General features: G+C 38.1%; 1 protein-coding gene and 1 long non-coding RNA gene across 2 annotated transcripts in view; one reads left to right on the forward strand and one right to left on the reverse strand.

The window, feature by feature from the left end:
- The first annotated feature begins 184 nt into the window (after positions 1–184).
- On the forward strand, positions 185–22,846 carry LOC138159891 (uncharacterized). Its single transcript, XR_011168000.1, has 3 exons — positions 185–610; positions 2,776–2,848; positions 18,121–22,846. It is a non-coding gene; the product is annotated as an uncharacterized lncRNA (long non-coding RNA).
- Positions 5,980–24,973, reverse strand: part of STEAP2 (STEAP2 metalloreductase) — a 38,366-nt gene continuing 19,372 nt past the window's right edge. The window contains exons 3-5 of the mRNA XM_069086192.1: positions 15,348–15,875; positions 14,169–14,333; positions 5,980–11,648 (exon numbers count right to left, since the gene is read on the reverse strand). Of these exons, the coding sequence (XP_068942293.1) occupies positions 11,364–11,648; positions 14,169–14,333; positions 15,348–15,875 (978 nt within the window). The 3' untranslated portion in view covers positions 5,980–11,363. The remainder of the gene's footprint in view (positions 11,649–14,168; positions 14,334–15,347; positions 15,876–24,973) is intronic.

Below are 24,973 nucleotides of genomic sequence, written 5' to 3' on the forward strand. Positions count from 1 at the left end.
GCCCTGGAGAATCATTCCATCAAACGGGCGCGTGTCTGGGCTGCGCGCGCAGCGAGGGCGGTCCCGGAGCGGGGATTGGGGGAGAGTGGCGTGGTGGGGTGGAGGGGAACACTTGCGGGCGGCTGTCCCTGCGCATGCCCGGCTCGGGCCTAGGGGTGGGGCTGGCCGTGGTGGGGAGGCGGGCATCCGACCTGTCAGAGGTAGTGTTGGGAGGTCAGGTAGAGCCAGGGCTTCTCGTGACTTCGCTCCGTCAGGTCCTAGAAACTCCCTGAGGGAAAAAAGTACATAACCCCCTTCCTCTGGGACTCCCAAAAGGGGCTGGGGGGGGGGGGGGGGTGAGCGCCCCCCCCCCCCCCCCCTCCATTTTATAGAGAGGGAAGCTGTGGCCTGGAGGAGCGGTAATTCCCAGGTGTCAGCAGGCGGCCTTAACTCAGGCAATTTGAACCCAGCCCCGCGGACGCCAGAACTCGAGCTCCCTCCCTCCTTATACCACGCTACCTCCAATGAGGAGGCAAGACTTTAGGGACGATAAAGCCCTTCCCAGCCTCTTTATTTTTCAGAAACCCTCCGAGAAGCGTCTTAAGAGATGGAAAGCTTCACAAATATTAAGGTATACAAGCCTCACAATAACCCCCGGAGGCAGGTGCTGTTATCATTCCCATGGTACAGATGGGGGAACCGTGTCCAGTGTCACAGAGCTAGGAAGCGTCAGAGGCAGCGTTGGAACCCAGCACCTGTGACTCCAGAGCCAGCATTCCCTCCACTGTACAGAATTGTGAGCTTGTGTCCGTCGTGTGCCAGACACAGAGGCCCAGGCACAGGCTGGGGATACAAAGGGAGGCAGACGACAGTCTCTGCTCCCGAGGAAGTCACCGTCTAAACGGTGCAACAGAAGCAGGATTTGATTCCAGGACTCCGACTTAATAGCCAAGAGAATTTCCATTGCATGTTCACTCTCTTAAAACCTGTTTAAATTTTATGGAAAATGCCCGAAAAAATTAAGATGCTCTTTCAAAATGGGAGAGGACAACCGGCATCATCATGCCCTTAATTATTATTCATCTATGACAGCATTGTTAATAATATTAATCATATGACATTAATAATGTTTCATTAATTAAGCATTAACTTACATTGTGCCAGTCTCTGGGTGTACAAAAAGAAGGCAAAACAGTCCCAACTCTCAAGGAAGCTCACATTCTAATGGGGGAGATGAACATTCTATCCACTAGGCACATAGAGGAACAGTATAAAGGGGAGGTAACCTCGGAGGAAAGCGCTAAGATTAATGAGGTGATCAGCTGGGGCAAAGAGGGGATCCTGCAAGGGCTCAGTGGGTGAGATTTGAGCAGAGTCTCCAAGGAAGCCAGGAGGTGGGGGTGAGGACCAGCGTTAAGTCACCTGCTCCCCTCAGCACTCTTGAGTTGGCTCATTATCTTTTATCTTTTTTATATTTTCTATAATTTATATATAATTTTATATAATTATTCAAATTATCCATTCTAGCCCTGGTCTCTTAGAAAGAGACCAATGGAAGGAATAGACTCGAACCCCAGAAGGGTTGCTAAAAATGCAGAGAGAGGGATGAGAAAGAACTTCTTACCTAAAATCTGGATAGTTTCAAAGAAGTGTTAACTTCTTTGCCTTCGAAGACAGGGTAGAAAATGAAAGAGAACCTTCTGATGCCATAAAGAAAACTCTGATTTGAAGCTAGAGGGCCTGGGTTCAGAGACCAAACCTGACATCACCTGTGTGTCCTTGGGCAAGTCACTGAACGTCTGTGACTCAGTAATCTGTAGAATGAAGAGGATGAATAGATGAACTGCAAGGATCCTTCTAGCACTAAACCTAGGATCTTGTGATTGATAACATGAATAAACAATTTTACTTCAATAACAATCCAAGATGGATTATCCTAAGGCCAAAGTTCAGTGTGTGTATTTCAGATTTTGGACTTTGGGGGAATTACAGGATTTGAAAATAGAAAAGGAAAATTGTAAAATCCTTGAGGGCAGGGACTGTCTTACTTCTTTTTTGTATATCAGTGTTTAGTACCATCCAGCACACAGTAGGCACTTAATAAATGTCTCTGCATTGATTGGAAGGCCCCCAATTTTAAATGCTGTTTTAATCATCATAAGGAACATGTCCTTGCCACAGTCAGGTGGTGTAGTGCATAGAGCACCAAGCCTTTAGTCAGGAAGACCTAAGTTGAAATCCAGCCTCACACACTTGCTATTCGACTCTGGGTAAGTCATTTCACCTCTGTTTGCCTAAGTTTCCTCTCTGTAAAATGGGGATAATAACAGCACTTGCCTCCAAGGATTGTTGTGAGGGCCAAACGAGATAATAACAGTACGGGACTTAGCACGGTGCCTGGCACCACTATATCTATAGTAACCACTGTATAGTGTTAGTTATTCTTTGATGGAAGGCTATCTTGATTACTGAGGAAGACCTGGGTAGAAGTCTTGCTTTTGACACATCCTAACTGTGTAATCATGGGCAAGTCACTTAAATGCCCCAGACAGCTCTCTAAAATACGTTAAGGACAACTCTCTGAAATGATAATATAGATGAGTTTCTATGGTACATTGGTGGAAGGAATTCCTACACTAGGAGTTCTTCCCTGAAAATATTTTGTCGGGAGCCCCTCACAGTTATTCAGCCCCCTGGGGACCTTCTTTGTGGCAGAGAGACAGGAAAGGAGCATATGAAAACTTCATGATACCAAGAGCTGGAAGGTGTCTTATCTATCATCTTGTTCATTTTCAGATGATGGAACTGTGGCTAAGATGAAGGGACTTGCCTGAGGTCATACCAACAGTGGCAAAGTCAGGATTCAAAGGTAAGGGCTGTCTCCACTATACATGCTGCTTCCTTATCCTCTCTATTCCAGCTCCAAGATTTCTCATGCCTCCTTTCTACCTTTTCTGTGGGCGGTATTGACGTCTTGACCACTTCCTGGGACTATTGCAGTAAGATTTTAACTAGTCTCTTTGTAACCAAATTTCCCCTGTTCAATCTGTTGTTCCTACAACTACCAGATTAATCTTTGTAAAGCAAAGCTCTGATCATAGCACTCCCAGTTCCCAAAGTCTTCAGGGACTCCACGAGGTCTACAGCATAAAGAAAAATTTCTAAGCCATTTCCTGGTATACCCGATTGTGAAGGAGGGATTCTTAGCTCCCTCTAAGAATGTCAGATTTGACATCATGTAGAAGTCCCAACTTTGAACAGAAGGAATAAGGAAGTCCTATGTCTGACTTAAAGAAGTCACTTATAACCTCCCAGTGCCCTGAGTAATTCAGGTCGCAGAGAAGTTGGCAGAGAGGGTTAGTTACTGGGAGCTTCTCATACCAATGAAATCGAAGGTCCAGTCCAAAAAAAAGTGCTGCAGATAATAAATACTAAGCAACAAAAAGAGTGAAATTGGCTTTTATCACATCAAATAGAAAATGACTGATCACTGATGAAATCCCATCTGCTGTTGAGCTGTTGACTAGCTAAAGCAAAGGCCAAAATCAACAGCAAGTTTTTAAAAAGAACATAAGTGAGATGTTTACTGTATAATTATAATTCCAACCTGATCTCTTCAAACAAACTATTGAAAAGTAGGAAATGGATAAAGGAAAGGAGTTTGACTCTATTTCATGTTTCCATTTCTACCAAGTGGGAGTTAGTGGAAGCATTCCCTACCATTGGGAATATTCTCCCCATAAATGTGTTTGAGGGTCACATTGTGCTAATTGCATTTAGACCCAGAATACTTGGTGAGATTTGTGATACACACACACACACACAATGTACAAAATAACTTATCCAGGAACAATTAATAGCTACAGCATTCCTGTTGCCCACACTATGATGTACTCTTGCCAGAGCAGCCCATTGAGTTAATATAGGGGTGGGGAACCTTTGGCCTCCAGGCCAAATGTGACCCTCTAAGTCCTCAAGTGCAGCTGTTTGAATCCAAACTTGACAGAACAAATCCCAATAAAAGAATTTTTTTCTGTAAAACTTGTACTCAGGCAAAAGGTCACACCGAAGAACCTATAAGGCCACACACATGTGGCCTCAAGGTTACAGGTTCCCCAACCCTGATAGCCCATTAGAACATACTTTATCTAAGTGCTGATAGGTGAAGAATTGGATAGGAGTATAAGAGAGTAAGCTGCTGGTGTATAGTACTTTCAGTAATTCTCCAGCTGTTCCAAACACAGAGAAAATACTTTAAAATAATTCTCCTGTTGATACTTCTTGGCTGACAATTGTGGCGTATCACTGTCTCCAAAGAATTAGAATTGTGGGCAGACCAAAGAGCAGCGGAAATACAAAGTGGGGATAAATAGGTTGTAGCTTGTTACCAGTGGTAACATGTACTCAAGACGAGTGTAAAAGTTATCATTCAGCAAATGCATAGTCAGAAAGAGATGGGCCAGGAAAGCAGGGAATAACATGCTATTTGAGTGTTATGCTAGAGCCTACAGTGCTAAAACATCAAGGCTTCCAACGTGTTGAGTTTGGAGACTTTGGAGGACTTGGAATGGGCAAGAACTGAATAGCACGGGAAGGCAGGGAGGTCTTGTGGTCTATACCTGTATCAGTGAGATAATGAATTCACCAAAATAGGGAGGAAGTGATAGCCTCACTGAGAAGAGAGAATGTAAAGGATGGCTTGGAATTATTAAACCTCTTTCTAAAGAAGCAGAGATGAATATGAGGAGGAGATAGTAGAACCTTAAAAAGTATTACCTTCTAATATCTAAGATTTGGTTAGAAATTTTAAGCGATCTTTAATAAATTAGGCAAGACTTTAAGAACAAAACAGAACTGTCCCAAAGGCCAAAGTTGTGTGTCTGGGCATCCATAGCATCTTATGCTTTAGACATCAAAGGGAAACACAGGGGATGTCTGAATCAAGCCCTTTTTGTTGGTGAGGCCCAGATAGCATAAAATATTGGACAACAGTGGCACATGAAGAGTAAGAGGAGGTTCGAGGATTTGAAACTAGATCATCTTAAGTCTGATTCTGAAGCTTTTTCTACTGGACCATGCTGGCTTGTAAAAATTCTTGTCTCTGAGTCAAATTCAGGTAGTTCATAAATGAGCTGGAATAGGTGACTGGATTTAATTTTTAAGTAGTATGTGGGTATATGCTTTAAAGTCTTGGCAGTCCTATAAACCTGGTTTACTACTGTTGAGGATTACTCTTCTCATTTATGGATTTTCTGTCCTTCTTGATTTTACAGGGGTTGGTTTTTTGGCACATTCACCCAAAAAAGTGGGAAGAGAATGAAAATGTTTCATGTTCCCTGTTTGTAGGATAGCTGAAAGTTCACTTCTTTCTGATCTCATCATTATGCATTTATTTCTGAGAGTTTACATATTACCTGTTTTGTGCAAAGTGCTGTTAAGACAATTTAGCAAGTACACAGCTACCAGTTACTTTCAAAGTGCTAAAGTCAGGTGTTTATAGTTTCAAATAACATTTTAGTTAGTTTTATGCTTGAGATATAAGTATAAAAACCATATAGGACCAAGTATACAAAAGGACACTGGAAATGTTTTACAAGAGGGTGGAACAAAATGGAATATAATTTTTCTTGATGTGATGAAAGAGCAGCTATTAGGAAAAACATTAACAATAACACAATGAATAAATGAATCCCACTTATCAATCTGAAATGTTTCCATTTTTTGATAGTACTGCATAATTTATCATCGTTAATTTACAAACTTTACATTTTAAAACTATTTTTAGTTTTAACTTTAATAAATAAATGCCAATTTTAGTGAAATATTTGTTAGTGACCACCCTATTATAGAAAATACCTATATTAATGTGTAGTACAGTGGAAGCTTTTAGATCCATAGAAAACAGAAAAAATATTAAATATGTGGAATCTTTCAAATTGGTTAGAATTATTGTAAAGAGAAAAAGGAATAGCAAAATATTTCAAATGAAAAGTCAAAATGTTTGGTTTGTTACTTTTTATTTAGTTTCATGTAAGGCAGATCTATGGAAATCATGTAAAAGCACTACTTTTAACTGGCGAATGTCATGTACACAGTTACATACGAAGAAATAAGTAATACATCCACAGTAGACAAGCTGCCCAATGTCAGACTAGATGAGGCATGGAAACAGCATATAATCAACTAAAAAGTCAGTTCTTTCGCAAGTCCACATCGCCGCTTCAAAGTATTGGCTTTTAAAGGTAAGAATTATTGCAGTCCAGTTCATTCTTGCAGTGTCATGTTCTGACACAGTACTGCAGGTTGGCTGCAGGATTAACTCATCACATTTAAGGAGAATACTACAAAGTGAGCAATAGACTTCTTTGAAGATAATATCTTTGAAAAAACACTTTATAAAACAATACAGCTTTTCTGCTTCTGCAGTGTCATTTAGCACAGCTGTGAAAATTCTCTTTGGATGACTGACAGGTTGGGCATTAATTTTGGATTTGTCTAAACAAGGCATACACAGAGAGCTGGAAAGTGAAAAAATAAATGTCAGCCTTTTTGTTCACAGGACTCTTAAACAGATTGGGCTGAGTCTTTATATAGTAGGTACTCAACAAATAAAATTTGATTGATTAACTCGACTGGTGGTTTTTACTGTCATATAGACATAGCCTTTATTTAAGATGTGTATTTTCATTTTCTTACTAATATATACTCCAAAGTATTCTTATTTTTAAGAAAAGATCTCAATACTTAGTTACTTGTCCTATGTATATCACTATTCCAGCATGCAGACAAAATATCTCCCTAAAAATTGTTTTTCTATTTATAACCATTAAGCTAGTATCAAGTTTCTTCTTATATTTGTGAACAAATGAAACTGGCTTTAAAATTTCATATTGGCACACCATAAATACAAATGTCGAACTGAATTTTGTAACATTATACTGTATATGAATGAACATTGTTACAAACCAAGACATTTACAAGTTTTAAAATTCACATTTCAAAAGTAGACATTTTAGACTGGATATAGATATAATTAACTCAGTGTTTATTCTTAAACATGTATGCATTACATTTATGGCACTTCAGTTAAAATGCCATAAGAAAAACAATACTTTCAGTGCCTAAACAAAAACATGTTTTTCTATTTGTTTGGGAGAGGAGGTAAGTTGGCGGTGGGGTGGGAATTCAGACTGTGATTTCATCAGGATGAAGCACACACTCTCCCAGTGTCCATCTACAACTGTTCTAGACTCACAGCCTAAGAGAGTTGGGTTCCTGAGGCCTTGAGAAGTGATGTGACTTCTCAGGGTTCTACAACCAGTATGTGTCAGAGGTCAGGTTTGAACTCAAGTCTTCCACACTCTGAGTTCAGTCCTGTCTTTCCACTAGGCCACACAGCCTCTTTTTAAATGGATATATGCATAGAAATATGTGTTGTCTGTCTGACAGGATGTTTGCAGTATTGCATTTTCATGGAAAAATATAATATAAAGGGGAAGGCAGTCTTTGTATTACATAAAATATAACCAATAAAAAGTATGACTGATGCATAAAACAATATGTGGCCCACATTCCTGCAGCTCTTGTGCACAAAGAATTTCAATAACTTGATTATAGTGAAAGTAAGATTTTACTTTAGGCATTAAGTGAATATTATTAAATATAATCTTTAACATAAAAAATTTAAGTTGATATGTTAATTTGTAAGAAGTCAATCACACATCTTAATAATGGAACTCATTACAAAATCCCATATGTAGCACAAAATAATTATATCTGATAAATGCCTACAAATATAATCTATTCCTATTTTAAATAAAAATTTTGCATTTAACCAAAGGGCTTAATTTCCACACATTTTTAAAAATATATGATAGCATATTAATATATTCCTATTTATAATGGTTCTAAATATTGAAAGAATTAAGAAATCTTCATACACAGAGGTTAAGCAGCATGATATATCATGGTTATTTTCCTTTAAGAATAAAATTACTTATTGCATAGGAATAAGAATTGATAGATTTCTCAATGTTCTATTTTGGTTCAAATATAGGGACCACTACAAAATACAGATTTACAGTCTCCATTTCTCACTTTCCATTACCACAAATCCTTAGTCCAAACTTAAGCTACCCCAAAATATGGACTGTGTGCATACCCGAAAGGATAACTTTTTGATCAGAAGACAAATATTGATGTTCATTGAAAAATACTTAGGCAAAATTATTATTATGTCTGAAAAAATTTTAAACTTTCAAAACTTTAAATAAAGATGTTTTATTTTTATTATCACTACTCTCATTTTCATCACTTGCATTGCCATTCTTTTGCTAATAGAGCATTTTCACACTTGGGGACCTTGCTCGGGTTTTATGTGAGCCAGATTAGAGAAAAAAAGGATTACCTATATTCAATCCAACATCACAATTTTGTCATAACAAATAGCTGTATTTTTGTTACATCTGGCAAGATGGCAATGACAGAATTTAGTTTAATTTTTGAGGGCAGTGGAAAATCATGAAAACAATCTAGTTAGTAAAAAACATTAAAGCACTCTATAAAATTACTTTCAAATAAAATTCATAATATTGTATTGTGAATAAATATACTCTTACATTGTACTATCAAACTGTTTTTGCTTTGTGATTCTCAACAGTGTATTAGCAGATGTATTGTGCAAAATGCAGATTTATTAGCATCTGAAACACTATTTTAACGTTCATTCTTTTGCATTCCCCCCCCCCCCAGAAGTTTAAAAAATCTTCAAAGCCTTCATTAGTGTATATTAGTGCTAAGTCTATCTGTACTATTAGCTACTTGGTATTTTAACATTCCATTAAGAACCATAGGATTTGGGTTCTGAGGAGAGAAACTTCCTCATACTAGAATTCTAATGATAAAGATCAAAGGGGTCTGGTGCATGGAATGAACAAGTGAAACTATATGAAATTTTTGTTATTCTAAAGTAATTCTCGAGGTTTTGCCTTCAGGATTTTTCTCACAACTAAGCTGATGTGAAGTAATAACTACCAAGAGGGGAGGATAAAATAACTTAAAAATAAAGTGAAGAGCTATTAGAAAACATTGTGGATGGATAGATGTGATGAGTGGATGTGACAGATGGACGAATGAATGAATGAATGAATGAAAAGGCATCGGTAATAAGCCATTCATCATGTGCAAAGCACTACACTAAGCAATCCAGTCCCTGCTCTGGGAGCTCAGATTATAAATAACAGGGCAGGGCAAGAGCTGAAGATGGAAGAAAGGATAATACATTAATAATTTACCCAATACGCATACAAACAGTAGTTGGGAAAGTGGCATTAGGAAGTTATCCCAAAGGGGAAAAACCCCCACCTGTTGTATGAAGCCCACACTGAGCAACAATTCCTCAGTAAGTAATTATAGGACCTTACTTTGAAAATCCACAAAGGATCCACGAGCAGTAACCTTAACTTTCTTTTTCAGTAGGTATGGAGAAAATGTACAAAATAAGACATTAATAAAGTTTTTAAATAAGTGAGCGTAATGGAAAGTCAAAACAAAAAAATTTTGGAAATAATTTACAGAAACAGTTTCTAAAGGGCCAGTATATAAATAATTGTTTCTATACATCGTTTACAGTATGTAAACTTCATGGATGAATGCTTGGGCAGGAAACAGATGGCCCAGCTTTGTAATGATTTTCAAAGGCTTGAAAAAAAATAGAAATAATATTTCTTGGACTGTCTTCTTAACATAGCCTTTTTGGAAGAGACTATTAAGGGACAAGCCTTGTCCTTGGTCCACAGGCTTATGACCATGATTAGACTGGGGGGAGTTACCAGGGGTTGTTCAATCTTCTGGGTCTAGGTCTAAAGTCATCCCTTGTCAGGCAGACTTTCTCCACAAATTAATGTAAGAAAACTCCCATGATGGCAGACTACCAGGCAGAATTTCCATGTTCAACAGGATGCTACTGCTTCCTCCTCCTTCAAAAATGTAAAAAAGAGACAGGCTACTGCCAAGAGTTGGCTTCTAGGATAGAGGCCTGTAATGACTATATCCCTTGAAGTGAAGATGAGAGGAAAAATGGAGGTTTGTGTTGACTGTGGGATAGAGGTAATGGTTTTTTTATGACAAGGCAAGTGTATATGGAATATTATCATTTATGTTAGGTCAAAGACCATGTGTTAGTGTGAGCAAAGGGGACATGATGTTCAAACCTTGCCTACAGCCTCACCCTGGTTTTGTTAGAGATATTCAGTTGAGGAGGTAGAATATTGCTGAGACTTCTGTCTTGTCTATTATTATGCCAAAGTAATTGCTATCTTGTGAACTGAATTAATAATATACTTATTTTTAGTTTATTACATGATTGTGGCACTTAAATCCACATATAAATATTTTATCAATCCACATTCTTAATATTTGAATGTAATTACTTGTTTAATTTTTCTTTTAGAAGGAAGTATTGTATTCATATGTATATACTTCCTAAATGTTATAGGATGGTATTGGTGAGCATTAGAGGGTAGTGATCACTCAACTATGTCCCATTTCCCATGCAACTTTCTTTTTAACCAATTAAAATTTTCTTACTCTATGTAATTTAAAATTCTTATCACAGAAATTTTATAATGAACATTTTGTTAAGTGCTGCAAATGTAATGTACATATATGATGAGTTATGTTAAAATTTAATATGCTAGTTGCTTGAAAAAAGATTTTTTTTTTTAAGCAATCGGGGTTAAGTAACTTGCTCAAGGTTACACAGCCAGTTATTTCTGGGTGTGGTGCTGAGTGTCTGAGCCCGGGATTAGATCTCCAGGTCATCCCAACACTGGAGCCGGTGCTCTTACTCGCTGAGCCACCTGGCTGCCCCTAAGCAATTGGGGTTAAGTAACTTGCTCAAGGTTACACGGCCAGGTGTTTCTGGGTGAGTGCTAAGTGTCTGAGCCCAGGATTCAATCTCCAGGTCTTCTCAACACTGGAGCCGGTGCTCTTACTTGCTGTGCTACCTGGCCGCCCCGAAAAAAGATTTTTTAAAAAGATCAATAAATATGTTGGCATTACTGAATGCAAATAGCATATACCTTGGAATGATTACAAAATAGCTTTGACAAAGTGACAGTAATTATTATTACAGCTGTGCATAAGAGCACTTAAAATTCCAACAAATATGGTCGACTCTCTAAAAAATTCCAAATTGCCTAACATGACTTTATGAAAATTAATAAAAAAAAAAGCTAAGACCAATTGGGCTTTGACCGTCTTGATTAGATCTCAGCCTTAACAAGTTTTGTAGCCCAGGTAGATAAACTTCTGAAAACAGAGGTTACAACAGAAAAGATAACTCAAGTATAATTCCATATGACACTATTAAGTACCATTGAGCATCACATTACTGTAACCCTTTCTGGTGAAAGGTGTGGAATTATTCCACTGGCTACTTCTATAAATTGGCTCTTTTCCCAGCCTTTTTTAATTCTTTTCAGTTTCCTGCTTATACATGGAAAAAGTAAAATGATTTTTCCCAGAATGACAACAGAGGGCAACACAAGAGCAAGAACGAAGTTTGGTGGTGTATAGAACCTGTAGTACTCTTCTTCAAAAGCTCTTTTCCACCCGTAAATCAGGACGTGGAAAGTGCTTATGAGCAGGGCCACGTATCCAAGTGTAGACTTTGGGAGAAAAAAAGAAGAAGAAAAAGAAATTAATCTTTTTGATTTTCCTATGAGGCCTATCAGTTGTGCTGCTCCTAACTTTGAAATGTGTCGAACTGCTATGAGCTATTCAACTATACTGAAGACACCTTTTATTTAAAACTTCATTTTGAAAGCCTTGCATCATTTAAGAATATTATAAAGTAATACAAATAAATCTACATTGTGATGTTTGCTTTGGTTGTTTACAATTTCAAAATCTACAAGTCAGAATTCTTAAGTCTCTATGATTAGGATTAATATACTTTGGGTCATTACATTTATCATGTAAAAAATAGTATTACACCAATATAATGATATAACAACTAACTTTTACTGACAAAGGCTACTAGTGCTAGCCAGAACAGACTACATAAATTTAAAATATTTTGCACCTGTCTACCACTTTTTATTTAAAGGCCTCCAACACTTTCCAGGTGTGATGAAAATCTCAGCTGAGGAAACATTTCTATTTCCCTGCCCTCTGCTAGAAAATTAATTTGGACAAGGACCATGGCTTCAATTTGGGTAGAATCACAGAAGGGTATGCAGGCAAGAATGAACTTAGTGCTATGCAAAAGGATCAGTCACAACTTTTAACACTGTATTGTAAAAATTCATATGGACTCATCTAACTCATAATTTGTGAAAATTTAAATAGGACACAAGTTAATGTCAACTTTTTACTCTGCATACTAAATTCAAAGACGTCCTACCATATTAATCTGTTTCTAAGATTGTAATTCGTGGTAGCAGTATTGTAGAATGAATGAACATTGGATTTGAAGTTAGAGGCCCCAGGTTTGAGTCTTAGCTCTGACAGTCATTACTTATTTGATTCTGGGCAAGTCAACCTTCTTGAGACTCAGCTTCCTCATTTGTAAAATAAAGGGACTGGATTGGCCTCCGAGGCCCTTTCTAGCTCAAAATCTAAGATCATATGGTGTATAACTGATAAGTGAATTACATATGCTAATAAAGCAGACCCTTAAGGATAGCTACTTGTGAACATTTTATAGAATGTTAAAGTTGAAAGTAATTTTAGATCACATATACCAGCCCTTCATTTTTACAGAAGAGGTAGAAGGCCTAAAGAAATGAAGTAAGAAAAAGAGTGTTTATGTTGATAAGTAGTAATCAATCAATTTTTGTTGTGGTTCAGTTGTTTTCCAGTCATGTCCAACTCTCCTTAATTCCATTTTGGGGTTTTCTTGCACTGGATTGCCATTTCCTTCTCCGGCTCATTTTATAGATAAGGAATGTAGGCAAACAGCGTTAGGTGACCTGCCAGGGTCACACAGCTAGTAAGTGTTTGAGGCCAGATTTGAACTTACAAAGATGAGTCTTCCTGACTCCAGGATGAGCACTCTATCTCCTGTGCCATCTACTTGCCTGAAATCAATCAATTACTAGGCATTAAATGCTTTTTTATGTGCCAGGGTCAATATTAGCTGGAGACATAAATGCAAAAGTGGAACAGTTCTCCACCCTCAAAGTACTTAAATTGTAACAGGGAAGACAACATGTATGTGTATAAAGATATAGTCAACAAAATCAATAGAAGGTGGCTAAGGGAAGGAAGGATACCCATAAAAAGAGTCCTGTCCAAGTGGTCCATGAGTTGTCTTGGAGGAAACTCAGGGATTCCCAGAGGCAGAGGGGAGGAGGAAAGCACAGGGGCTTATCAGTGTAATGTCACTGAGATGAGAGCTGGAGTTCTGTATGTGAGGTACATCACGTAAGGCTAGTAAGCCAGGAAGGGGCCATAATGTAAAGAGCTTAAATGCCAAGCAGGAAAGGTTCTTTGCGATCCTAGAGGGGATAGGAAGCCACTAGAGTTTGTTGGGGAGAAGTGAGACTGATCAGACCTGGGCTGTGTAAAGAACAGACTAGAGTTGGGAAAGACAAGGTAGGAAGACCAAGCCAAATGGCAGATGGTAGTGAAGGCCTAAAACAGGAAGAAGGCCTAAACCACTTTGCAAGTGGAGAAAAATTAAATATGTATGGTAAGTGAGGAGCCAAGGAAAACACTGAGAGTTGTGAATAAGGGGGTGCTGACAGTGTAGTGGTTCCCTCTGATAGGAATGGGAAATCTGAAAGAGGAATGGGTTTGAGCAAAAAGATACAGAGTTCTGTTTCTGACACGGTGAGTCGGGATGCTTAACGGGATAGGGAACGCTCAAACTTTTGACTCCAAGTCCAGGACTCTTTCTGCTACATTGTGCTTACTCCTTTTAAAGCAATATATAGATGTCAACTAGTATAACTCTCACCAGGACTTCAATATTTTGATCCCATCTTTTCATTTAATCTAAGGTAATGTTGAGTTTTATATAAAAATATATTTATTTATATAATATCTGGATTTAACAACTCATGAAACATGAGTAAGCTGTGTATCACAGTTGGAGAGGAACTTATTTTTAACAATACCCTTTTAAAAAATAGAAATATAGTGACTGATGAATGAAAACTTTTCCTCCATTCCACACAACATACCTGGATAAAGCTGAACTCTCTCCAGTTTAAGGCATTGCTCACTGAAGGGATAGAAGTTACTGCTAATAAGGAAAGTAAGCCAAGGCTCATTATTCCAAAAGAGATATACATTTCAATTCTCCACACTTCTTCTTCATTCCAGGAGTTTTCAATATCTGCATGAACCTGACAAGAAAGTAAATTTGAATTTCCTTTATTTGGTAGAACATTTACTAATCAGCATGGCATTCTTTGTATAATAAGAGGCAGTATATATAAGAACATATTTTTAGTAAAAACATCTAACTTGTGTCTGATTTTTATTGTGAAATAACTCACTGGATGACAGCCTTAGTGTATTATTTTATAAGTACTATATTTCAAGAGACAGGATCCATGATCAATCCTTCATTGCTTCCTGAATTTTTTTAACAACCAGAATATTAATTCTGTAATGATAGTCTTCTTTTGTTCTGCTGTTTGATTCTATCAGAGGGAGAATTAGAATGTATTTGTAGATGTTTGGTGTAGGTTTTTTGTCAAAAATTGGTATATTAAAGGCTTTCATCATGTAGGGAGCTTCAGCTCTGGGGACTCCCTTCACCAGTTAATACTGGCAATTCATGTCTATTTTATAGTTTTAGAGTACTCTAGGACGCTAAGCCATTAAGTGACTTGCCCTTGGTCATTCTGATAGTTCGCATTAGGGGCAAGCTTTGTACCCAGGCCCCCCAATTCCAATGCTGGTCCCTTTATCCACTACTCTTATGTTGCTTCTCTTAATGCTTTAGATATGATGTAAAATTAATCATTACTGTGACATATTTATTAGCTTTAGGGTATTTATATATTAACATAGTGTAAAGATAACCCTACAAAAGTAATGCTGAAAAATAAAGTCTCATTGATAAAGAATATTATTTTCATAGATCACTGATTATATTTGGTAGGTTTCTTGGGGGTACTGAGTAACTGTAATCAATTTATCTATTGCTTGTGTTACTACTAAAATAGTGATAATCAAACTTCAGATTCTGAGTCATGTTTGCTTTTCTTGTCCAATACTGTTGCTTTTTAATTAAATGTATGAAAATATTATGCCAGAATTTAAAAAGCAGGTTTTAGATTATTTTTAGAACATCTTTAGATCATTTAAGATCTTATACTTAAATGAGACAAATAAAAAAGCAAGTTCCTTACCTGTTGATAAGCCATATTGAGAAACAAGTATCGCTCTGATCTTCTCATTGGTAGGCAAAGGCTATAAGCAACATGGACTGTGGCAAAGAAAAAGCTTAGTAATCCCAGCTGTTTCCTACACTGTAACCAAGTCTCTAGCCACGGAGGGAATCGTCTGTATTTGGTGCCGTAATATAGCTGATAAGCAGCAGCCAAGAGTCCTGCTAGGTAAACCAGTGAGAGTAAAGTGATGGCGACAATGGGCAACGTCTTGTTCACAATTTCAATAGGAATCTTGTAAAAGTCACTCTGCTGGTTTCTTGCATATGGATGTATCACATCTCTGACAAAGGAATAAAGAAAGAAAAAAGTGGCCAGGCTTATGGCTACTACTACCGGCCCTCTCCACAGGGTAAACAGCCGCAAAGGTAAGTTCTCAATCTCCCTGGCCGATGATAACGATCCCAAGTCAATAGGAATGAAGTTCAGTTGCCGAGCAAGTTCAATAACTTGATGTCGAGCTTGAATGTTGTTGCTACACACATAGACCTGTTTTGGGATTAAAAAAAAAAAAAGACAACAAAAAGTCTGTAAAGATAATTTGTCCCAGAGTGTTCAAACTACAGAGCAGCACTGCTAGTTTTAGAAGATGTGAGTCACAAAAGAAGTGAATGTTGGGGAGTAATGTACAAAGGCATTCATTGTATGTGTCATGTATGTATGTATGTCAGGGATCTTGCTGTGATGGATGAGTGTGTGATTCTCATTCATTTCCTTGCATAAATCCTACAAGAATCTATGCGATATTCTTTTCTTTGATTCTTCTAATGCCCTGTGTCTACCAGTTCAACATGTGAACCATGCATTTGTCACTCCTTGTTCTTGCTACATGACTGGCGCGTCCTGTTTTACAGGTACTTGTGTTTTGGGTCACGCCTTTTATGCCACTTTTTGTGCACAAGTCATCATCGGTACTAATATGTTCTCCCATGTACGTTTCCATTGCCTTTTCTGTCACTGGCCATTTTTATTGTGTATTCCATAATTCGGGCGTCTAGGTGGCGCCATAGTGCAAAGGACACCCATTCTGGAGTCAGGAAGCCTCCTCTCTACTTTAAATCTGGTCTCAGACACTTACTAGCTGTGTGACCTTGGGCACATTCCTTAACCTGTTTGCCTTAGTTTTCTCATCTGTAAAATGAGCTGAAGAAGGAAATGGTAAACCACCCTAGCATCTCTGCCAAGAAAACCCCAAAAGGATCAAGAAGAGTTGGACACGAACGCAACGAATGAACAAAAAACAAGGAATTCTATCATTTACAGCCATTTGAGCTTTACTGGAAGAATACTGATAACACAAAACTAAGGTCTGGAGCTAGAAGCAAGCTGGTAATCAGTGAGGAAGTCACCGCACAACTTGTGGAAAATGTGAATCTGCCTGTTCTCCTGCTAGTCAGCTGTGGCCCAGCTCACTGTCTCCAGGCAGTGCCCATTCAAGAAAGACATACTGATGGATTCACTCAGTGAACTGCCCATCCGACTGCAGAGAAAAGCCCAAAGCTCCAGGAGTTAGAAGCAAAGGGACCGTCTAGTCTGCCCCGCTCCTTCCTGGCCCCTCCTTCATTTTAGAGGGAGCTGGGGCTAAGTTCAATGACCCGTCCAGGTTCACACAGCTAGGATGCACTGAAATCCAACGGCAATCCAGGGCTTCCTGATTCCTCTGCTACCCTGTGCTGCCTTTGTAAACTCTCCAGCCACTTGTTTTTTCTTGTGTGGATTACAATGGTCAATTTCTGTTGAGTAGTTGAATTTCATTGGGGAGGCCCTGAGATAGTAGTTAAGAATGTGTGCCCTCCTCAAACAGGAACATTTGGGAAACCTCGACCTGGTAGGGAAATCCCTCTTCTCTCTAGATTTGCAGAAGACATTGTCCAGGACAGAATAGAGAACATGCCTCAATATTTTATTTCTTGATGCTGATAATCAGAATCACCAAGGCAGCAGCATTTATTAAATGTCTACTTTTCTGATTGTGTCTATCAAGAAATTCTGTACTATTTTAACCAATAGAAAGAGAACTCTTTAAACTGTGTGTTGCTTTACCAAGTCGAATGCTTCTTTGTACTTAACAAACTGTTTTGACAACAGGACCTAGTATTTTCTACGTCTCTCAATCAATTATATGACTAATGTATGAAAGCCACTGTTTTTGCTATTTATTCATTCCCTAGTCACCAAACTGTTAATGGTCAGGTCAGAACTGTTGTAATCACTAGTCCTCTCTCATAAGGCCAAGGACTACTTCAATTGTCTTTGTATCACCCCACACTTGGCACAATGCTTGGTACATTGTAGGCACTTAAATTCTTGCTGACCAATACTAATGTAGTATTAATTTTAAGCATCTCTCTAAGCAGGCATTGATAGGAAGGCTGATAGCTGATTCTAAAATGACTGCCACATCAATAATTAGTTGTTTCTTGTCTGTTAAGACAAAGTCAACTTTATGTTTTTAATATTGTTTGATGTTTCCTATACAGTGATATTAATGATATATTGACCTGAGTTTTTCAAATATTCCATCATCTTTATCCTCTTTAATTGCTTAATTTCTAATAATACTTTCCAAACTATCTTTCTCCGTCCCCCCCCCCCACCCTCGTTGGCCCCCCCAGTTTCCCTATGCTTATCTCTGCATTCAGGTCACCAAATATTACTACAGATTTTTACTTGGTTTTGAGGATCTTGTTAACTGCTTTGTAAAATTTCTCTATTTCTTCATATTCTTCAACAGGTTTTGGAGCATATGTTAGAGCTACCTGCATGATGGTCTCCCTTGTTTATATTCACTGTGAACACTGGAAAGCGAGATGACTGGATGTTCCATAAAATTATGTCTTGTCCTTGGTCACATGAAAACATTTCCACAAACTCCTGAAGGCATTTCTCCAAGGAGAAACTGTAAGTCATTCCACCATTCAGCTTCAATATGGATGTGGTTCAGTTCTTCCAAGAACATATCAGATCATTAGAGGCTGAGAGAGTGGTCTCACACATTATACCAAGAGTTAAATGAATGTTTATGGATTATTTGAAACTTCTATGATTCTTAATATCCTATTCCTCCTTTTCCAAGTCACCAAGGTGAAGGTGAAGGAGATTGCACAGGACTGAGAGTCTTTTTAAATTTTTAAAGTATCCTCATGGCCAGTGAGTTAATTAACTGATGAACACCTTGCTTTGAGAAGACTATCTTTAAATTTGTTGGGCTGGTCCTTGGACAGCAGGCATAGCTTGGTAAAACCTAGTAATGGAGTCTGTACTCTGGTGGCATGGCTTTTAAGAACCCAAGGCCATATATGTGCTAGAAAGAAGCACTGGTGTGGGACTTTTACATAAGTTAAAATATCATATAAACAACAAAGATGAAGTCAGTGATAATATATGTAGATTAGTCAGAGGGAAGACTATTATAGGGAGAAATCTATGCAGCCACCTAAGAACGAAGTAGCAAAGAAAAATCTCCCTAAAAGCTAGTGAACGTTGAATCTGAACTTGTGGGAGGAGACAGGTAATCTTTCTTTGTATCCCCAGCATTTCCCATCATACCTGGCACATAGTAGGCACTTATTAATATTTCTTGACATACATTTTATATGAATGTTGTTGAAGACTGATTCATCAAAACACATGTTTTTAAAAATTCTTTGGATGGCCTTTGGCATGATCATTCAGTGTCTTCATTTCTCCTATCTCTAATGGTGATATCTCATAGGATATTTTAAGGTTAGCTAACAAAGACAATAAAGCCATTTTTATGTTCGGTGTTGTATAAGAGTAGAATTAATCTAATGTGAAAAAAGAAAGTAACCCCAAGTCAACTAAAAAGGTATTAAAGACCCCAGACTTTTCAAATCTAGGAGATTAAAAACACAACATGCCCCACAAACATTCATTACAACTACCATTGATACTAATGAAATCAGTGTTTTGAGATAGCATGTATTTAAAATTCTTACATATTTAATGCTATATAAAGTGAGATTCCTAGAACTCTTCTCTTTCTACAATCTGTAGTAGTTTTTATACCAAAGAAACCAGGAAAATATCCTTGATGATTTAATCTATTACAATTTAACTGTGACAGGAGTAAAATTTTGATCTATTTGAAGAAAACATTTTTCCTAGTTGATGAAAACTGAGATCCATCTTATCCACTGGCTATTCTTTGCCAGTTAATCAGAACTTTTCTCTGTTTTGTAAGAGTGAATTTTATGTATTTAATAATGATTTCAAAGGAATAGACCAACTTAGGTAGTCATTCAGAAAACTTAACATAAAATCATTATAAGTGAGACCATTTCTGTAGTAAATGACTGTAATCATTGGTTATATCACTTTATTTTTTCACTTTAAAAAATTTTTGAGCAATGGTCAAATGTGGAATGAGGATTTAATTTAGGTAGGTTCTCCCAGGTTCCCAGATCTGGTACCTTCAGTTCTCAGCCAGTACCTAATCTCTCTTGCAGCCACACACCAAGAATAAGAAATGAGAAGCAATGTAATGGGAAGAACTGTTGTACGTGTGGGGTGGGGATGAAAGGGAGAAAATGAATGAGCAATTATATAATGCCTACAGTATGCCAGGCATTGTATGCCTCTTACAGTTATTTTTTCATTTGATTCTCACGGCAACCCTGGAAGGAAGATGCTGTTATTATCCCCATTTTTACAGAGAGGGAAACTGAGGCAAACAGAATTTAAGTGACTTGCCCAGGGTCACACAGCTAAGAAATATCTGAAGCCACAGTTGAACTCATATCTTCCTGACTCCAGACCTAGCTTTCTACCCACTGCACCATTAGTGGCCTGACTGGGAGGTAAGAGATCTAGGCTCTGCTTCCAGATCCGGCACCAACTAAAGGACTTCTGGGTTAGGTCAGTTGTTCTCTACCTGTGGGTGAAGGACTGGACCCTAAGGCAATCTCACAGAACTTTGTAGTGGTACAAGTGAGTGTCTTTGAAGGACTGTTTTCTTAGTAACTGTTTTCCTTATCAGATATTCGGTATACATTTGCATAGGTGTAGTTAGTTGTGATAGTAATGGAATATAAAGATTCCCCTGTATTGGCTTGGTTTTCAAACTGATTGTGTTAAAACCCAGAGCTTGTTGATCCCACCTGTGGGATGGACTTGTTGATGTGAGGAGAGGGTACTGAGCTGGGAGGAGCTGGTGACGTGGATTTGGAGAGACAGGAGAGAGGCAGAAGAATTTTTCAGAAGCAGCACCTCGTGGAGGCAGAGAGAGACTGAGAGAATTGCTGGGGGCCACTTTGAATTGCCCTGGACTTTTGAGACCTGCCCCCTGAGCTGCCAAGGACTGAGGAGACATGTCTGTTTTGCGGGTACTTTGTCTGTCTGTTTTGATGTTGTTTTGCCAGATTTGTCTACTGGTGAAAGACAGTCCTGTTGTTGAAGAAGTCCTGGAACCTGGCTTTTGGTTAAGAAGCCCTGAGACTGTCCTGCAGACAGAGAGTGAATACTGTCCACTGGTGAAGGACAGTGCTGTTGTTGCAGGGGTCTGGGAACCTTTCTGTTGGTTCAGAGCTACTGGGACTGTCCTGCAGACAGAGAGTGAATACTGTCCACTGGTGAAGGACAGTGCTGTTGTTGCAGGGGTCTGGAGACTGTCCTGCAGACAGAATGAATACTGTCCACTGGTGAAGGACAGTGCTGTTGTTGCAGGGGTCTGGGAACCTTTCTGTTGGTTCAGAAGCCCTGAAGAAGGATTTTCTTGTTGTATGTTTACAGAAATCCTGGGAGAGAGTTTTGCTAATGTTTTCAGGGGTTCTAGGACTGTTCTACAGACAGAGGATGAATTAATGAAGGGACTGGCAATGTATCTTGTGGCCTTGCTAAGCCTTGTCTCCCCAGGAACTAAGATTGCTGCTTAAACTTGATGTAACTCTGGGGTAGATTCAATTGTGATCCAGGGGTGGGGAACTTTTGACCTTTTTGTGTTCTATGGTTGAACAAATGAATGTACTTTACTTAGATTGGAAACTAATCTCCATTTGAGAAGAGGGGTTTTGTGGTGGACTAAATGAAGGTACAGCCTAGGGGTGGAGTAGTATTTAGAACCGGGACTTTGTAATTGATTGAATGATTGGAAGGTCCAGGGGTGGGGTAGTACTTGGAGATTATTTAATCACACTTAGTAAATGCTGTATTTTGAATGATGTCATGTTTTGACCTTCTCTGTTCTTACTTTGTCACTCAATAAAATGGAGAGCACCTATGCTGGTATTCTGAACCTTGGGAAGTTGCCTTTCCTTGACATTACATTACATTAGTGTACATTTGCAAATATGTAGTTAGACACTATTATGAGTAATAAAGTAAATTTTATCTAAAAGCAGAACTGAATTAATAGCTTTGTCATTAATATGTCTTAAATATACTCTGTCTTCTAGACTAATGAAAATCTATTCTTAAAAACTGTGTATACATAATCCTCCTGTAAATAAAAAGGTACTTTCTAAGTAGATTATGTAGATTTTGAAAAATTTTATTAAGAGCCCCATCACCTAAAGGTAAAATGCTGGTATTAAATGTCTTCATGCTAAATGCTTAATCAGTAGACAGATTTCTTATCAAATGAATTTATTAATAATCAAAGGTTGCTGTTTTTGAAAAAATAAGAAGCTATTTTCTGCTTTTGTTACTTGTAATTATATTCATTTTTATTACATCTAGAATAAGCATAGAAATTCTTTTTCTAGTTAAATTAGAAAAACGATAATAGCATCTGAGATAGTTTTCAAATAAGTTAATTTTGAAATGATGTGTGGGAAATCACTGTGTGATTATATAATAATAAACATATATTAAAGACCTATTATGTGCAAGATATTGTGCCAGATATTTTGTGACTGTATTCAAATGTGATCTTAAGTGTTTGTTCCATGGAAAGGAATGTGGTCCCTTTAAAAGAGGTCACTGTCAGCAGCTAATCTACACTACAGCAGGGCTGAGGGAAATATTTAATGAGTCAATTTAAGCAATACATGTAAATTTATAGCAAACACCTGATGGGGAAAACAATTACTGTCAAAACAGTCCATAGGAGACTCACACAAACATAATATCATACTACAATTCTTTCCTCTGTTAGCCCCATGATGAAGATTCAAGGGAACCAAAAAGAAACTAATACATAACTGAGCAGGAATGCTAGGAGAAATAAAGATGTCCCTCCCATTACTTTTAACAGCCTAAAATGAGTGAATGGAGTTTGGAGAGAACATCAGAGGCTAAAGAAATATTACTTAAAGAGTTTTTGACACCAGATTGTCCTGAAACATGGATGCAATCAAATAATATGTAAGAATAATATGACTCAGAAAGGTTTTGACTTTACATATTTACCAAGGATTAGCTTTAAAAAATGTCCTGTTTAAACACTGGAGAGGAAAAGCTTGCTTAAGTTAACAGTGACCGATAACCAGTTAAGTATAATATGACATCTAATCATACTTACATACTTGAAATGCATTAGATCTTATATTACACTGTAGAACATTTTTTAAAATATGGAGTTCCTTAAAGTTTATTCTTAGCCTATCTTAGTTTTTTTTTTGTAAATTATGTGTTATCTAAATAAAAAGCTCAGTTGAATAAAAAACCATTCCTATGGTGCCTGGCTGTCTTGATAGTAAACCTATAATTAATGCATCACTATCTAGTTTATGGCAACTTCACCTACTTGTAGACCAAGAATCTACAGGGAAATATATATATGTATATATACATATACATACATACATACATATATATACATATATATACACATATATATATATATAATTTAAACGTACGAATACAAACCTGCAAAGTACTTGCAACTACTTACTCCTCATCTAATGAATGGTCTGACCCTAGATTTGGAGTAAGATGTCTTCGAGTTCAAATTCTGAGTACTTTGGTGGTTGAACAAATCAATTATCCTCTCTGCTTCAGATTCCTCATCTGTAAAATTAGGTGTTAGAAACTACTAGGTGGAGACCCTACATGGGGTCAGTTTAAGAAGTGCTGAAGGGGTAGTGAGTGGAAAAAGTTTAAGAAGTCCTGGACTAGATGGCTGGAAAGGGTCCCTATGTCTCTAAATCATATAAACGCCTAAATATAATATTGAAACTTTATTTTAATCCTTTGATAGATCCTTGATTTTATAACTGTGAATATCTCTGCCCCTTATGTAAATCACAATTCCTCCAATCCTTATCCTTTGCAACTCATGCTTAATGGACTTCCCACCCCAAGTGGGGATGAGGTCAGGCCCTGTCTTAGGCTGCAGTGGAATTGGTTCCATATCAAACTCCCAGTTTGGGGAGTGTTGATATGAGGCAGCATGGCTGGAAGCACAGGTTGGATAGAGATGGTATCATTGTGTGACTGAGGTGAGATCAGTACCAAGGAACAGAGGTTGCAGACATGGAGGACTAGAAGGAGTAAATTTCAGCAGAAGCAGGCTTAGGAAGATCCCCATTCTGGGACATAGTCATTATGTACCCAGGGAAGCAAGTACTAACTGTTGAACTGATAGAATTCTTGTCAATCTGTTCAGGGGGCATATGTATATTTTTTTTTATGCCTGACCTTGTGCACCTGGCCCTGCCCTTCATTTTCTTCTGAATTCTCTTCAGTTGAAGAGCCCCTGCAGCTGTTACCCTCATTCTTTGATATGTCAAACAGCTGACTCTTAAATAACATCAGAAAATATTCCCCTCTCAATCCATCCCCTCCTCCCCTCAGGGGCTAGCAGTGGAACACCACAAATGCCAGGAGCTGAAGGTTCTTTTGGCCTACATTCATTCCAAACCCACCAATGGCTAGATGAAACTGAATGGCCCAGACAGCAAAGGATAGAGTTCTTCATTTAATGTTATAATTCAAGAATAATTCTTCCTGCTTCTCTGTCAAAGCCAGGAAAGGGGAAAAGTATGATTCTGGCTTATGCTTATGCTGATCCAGGTCTGTGTGTGCTGGGACCAGTGAAATATCTGGTGAGTGCACACTGAAGTGGGACAGTCGTGAGACAGTGCCTACTGACTTCCTGTCTGGATGGTGGAGAAGGTGGAGAAGGTGCAGAAGCCTTGCTTTGAGGACTTGCCCACAAGATCCCATATACTCAGCCATACTTAGACTTCTGTTTGTGATACCTGTCCTGAGAATTCAGTGACTGATTATTTTGCCATTTTTTATATACCCTTCTTGCTATTTTTAATAAATCTGTGGCTTGTCCTATCTTTAACTCCCCTCAGGAGGTATCTGCAGTTGGTACCATGGTGTAGGGAGATAGCTTAGGAAAAATGAAAAGTGAAAACCAAAATGTGAGTGCAAGATATTGTTCACTGTAGAAGGGTTTAATAAACTATTTGGGAGATAGAAGTCTAAGAGCGGAAGTACTGTTGCAGTGGCCATTCAGTTGTTTCTATTTTGAATGAAGGGCAGTGGAGAGATGAACCTTAACCCGAGTAGAAGTAAACAAAGCAGCCTTAAAAGGCACAAATTTGGGGTTCCCACATGATGTGATGTAGCAGAGGACACCATGTAGCTAGAGTAGCTTGTTGAGGAATAGCCATGCT

The sequence above is a fragment of the Petaurus breviceps genome, unplaced genomic scaffold (genome assembly GCF_028583685.1).
Source record: "Petaurus breviceps papuanus isolate PSGF00001 unplaced genomic scaffold, PetGlider_PUasm1.0 178, whole genome shotgun sequence".
Taxonomy (NCBI): Eukaryota; Metazoa; Chordata; class Mammalia; order Diprotodontia; family Petauridae; genus Petaurus; species Petaurus breviceps.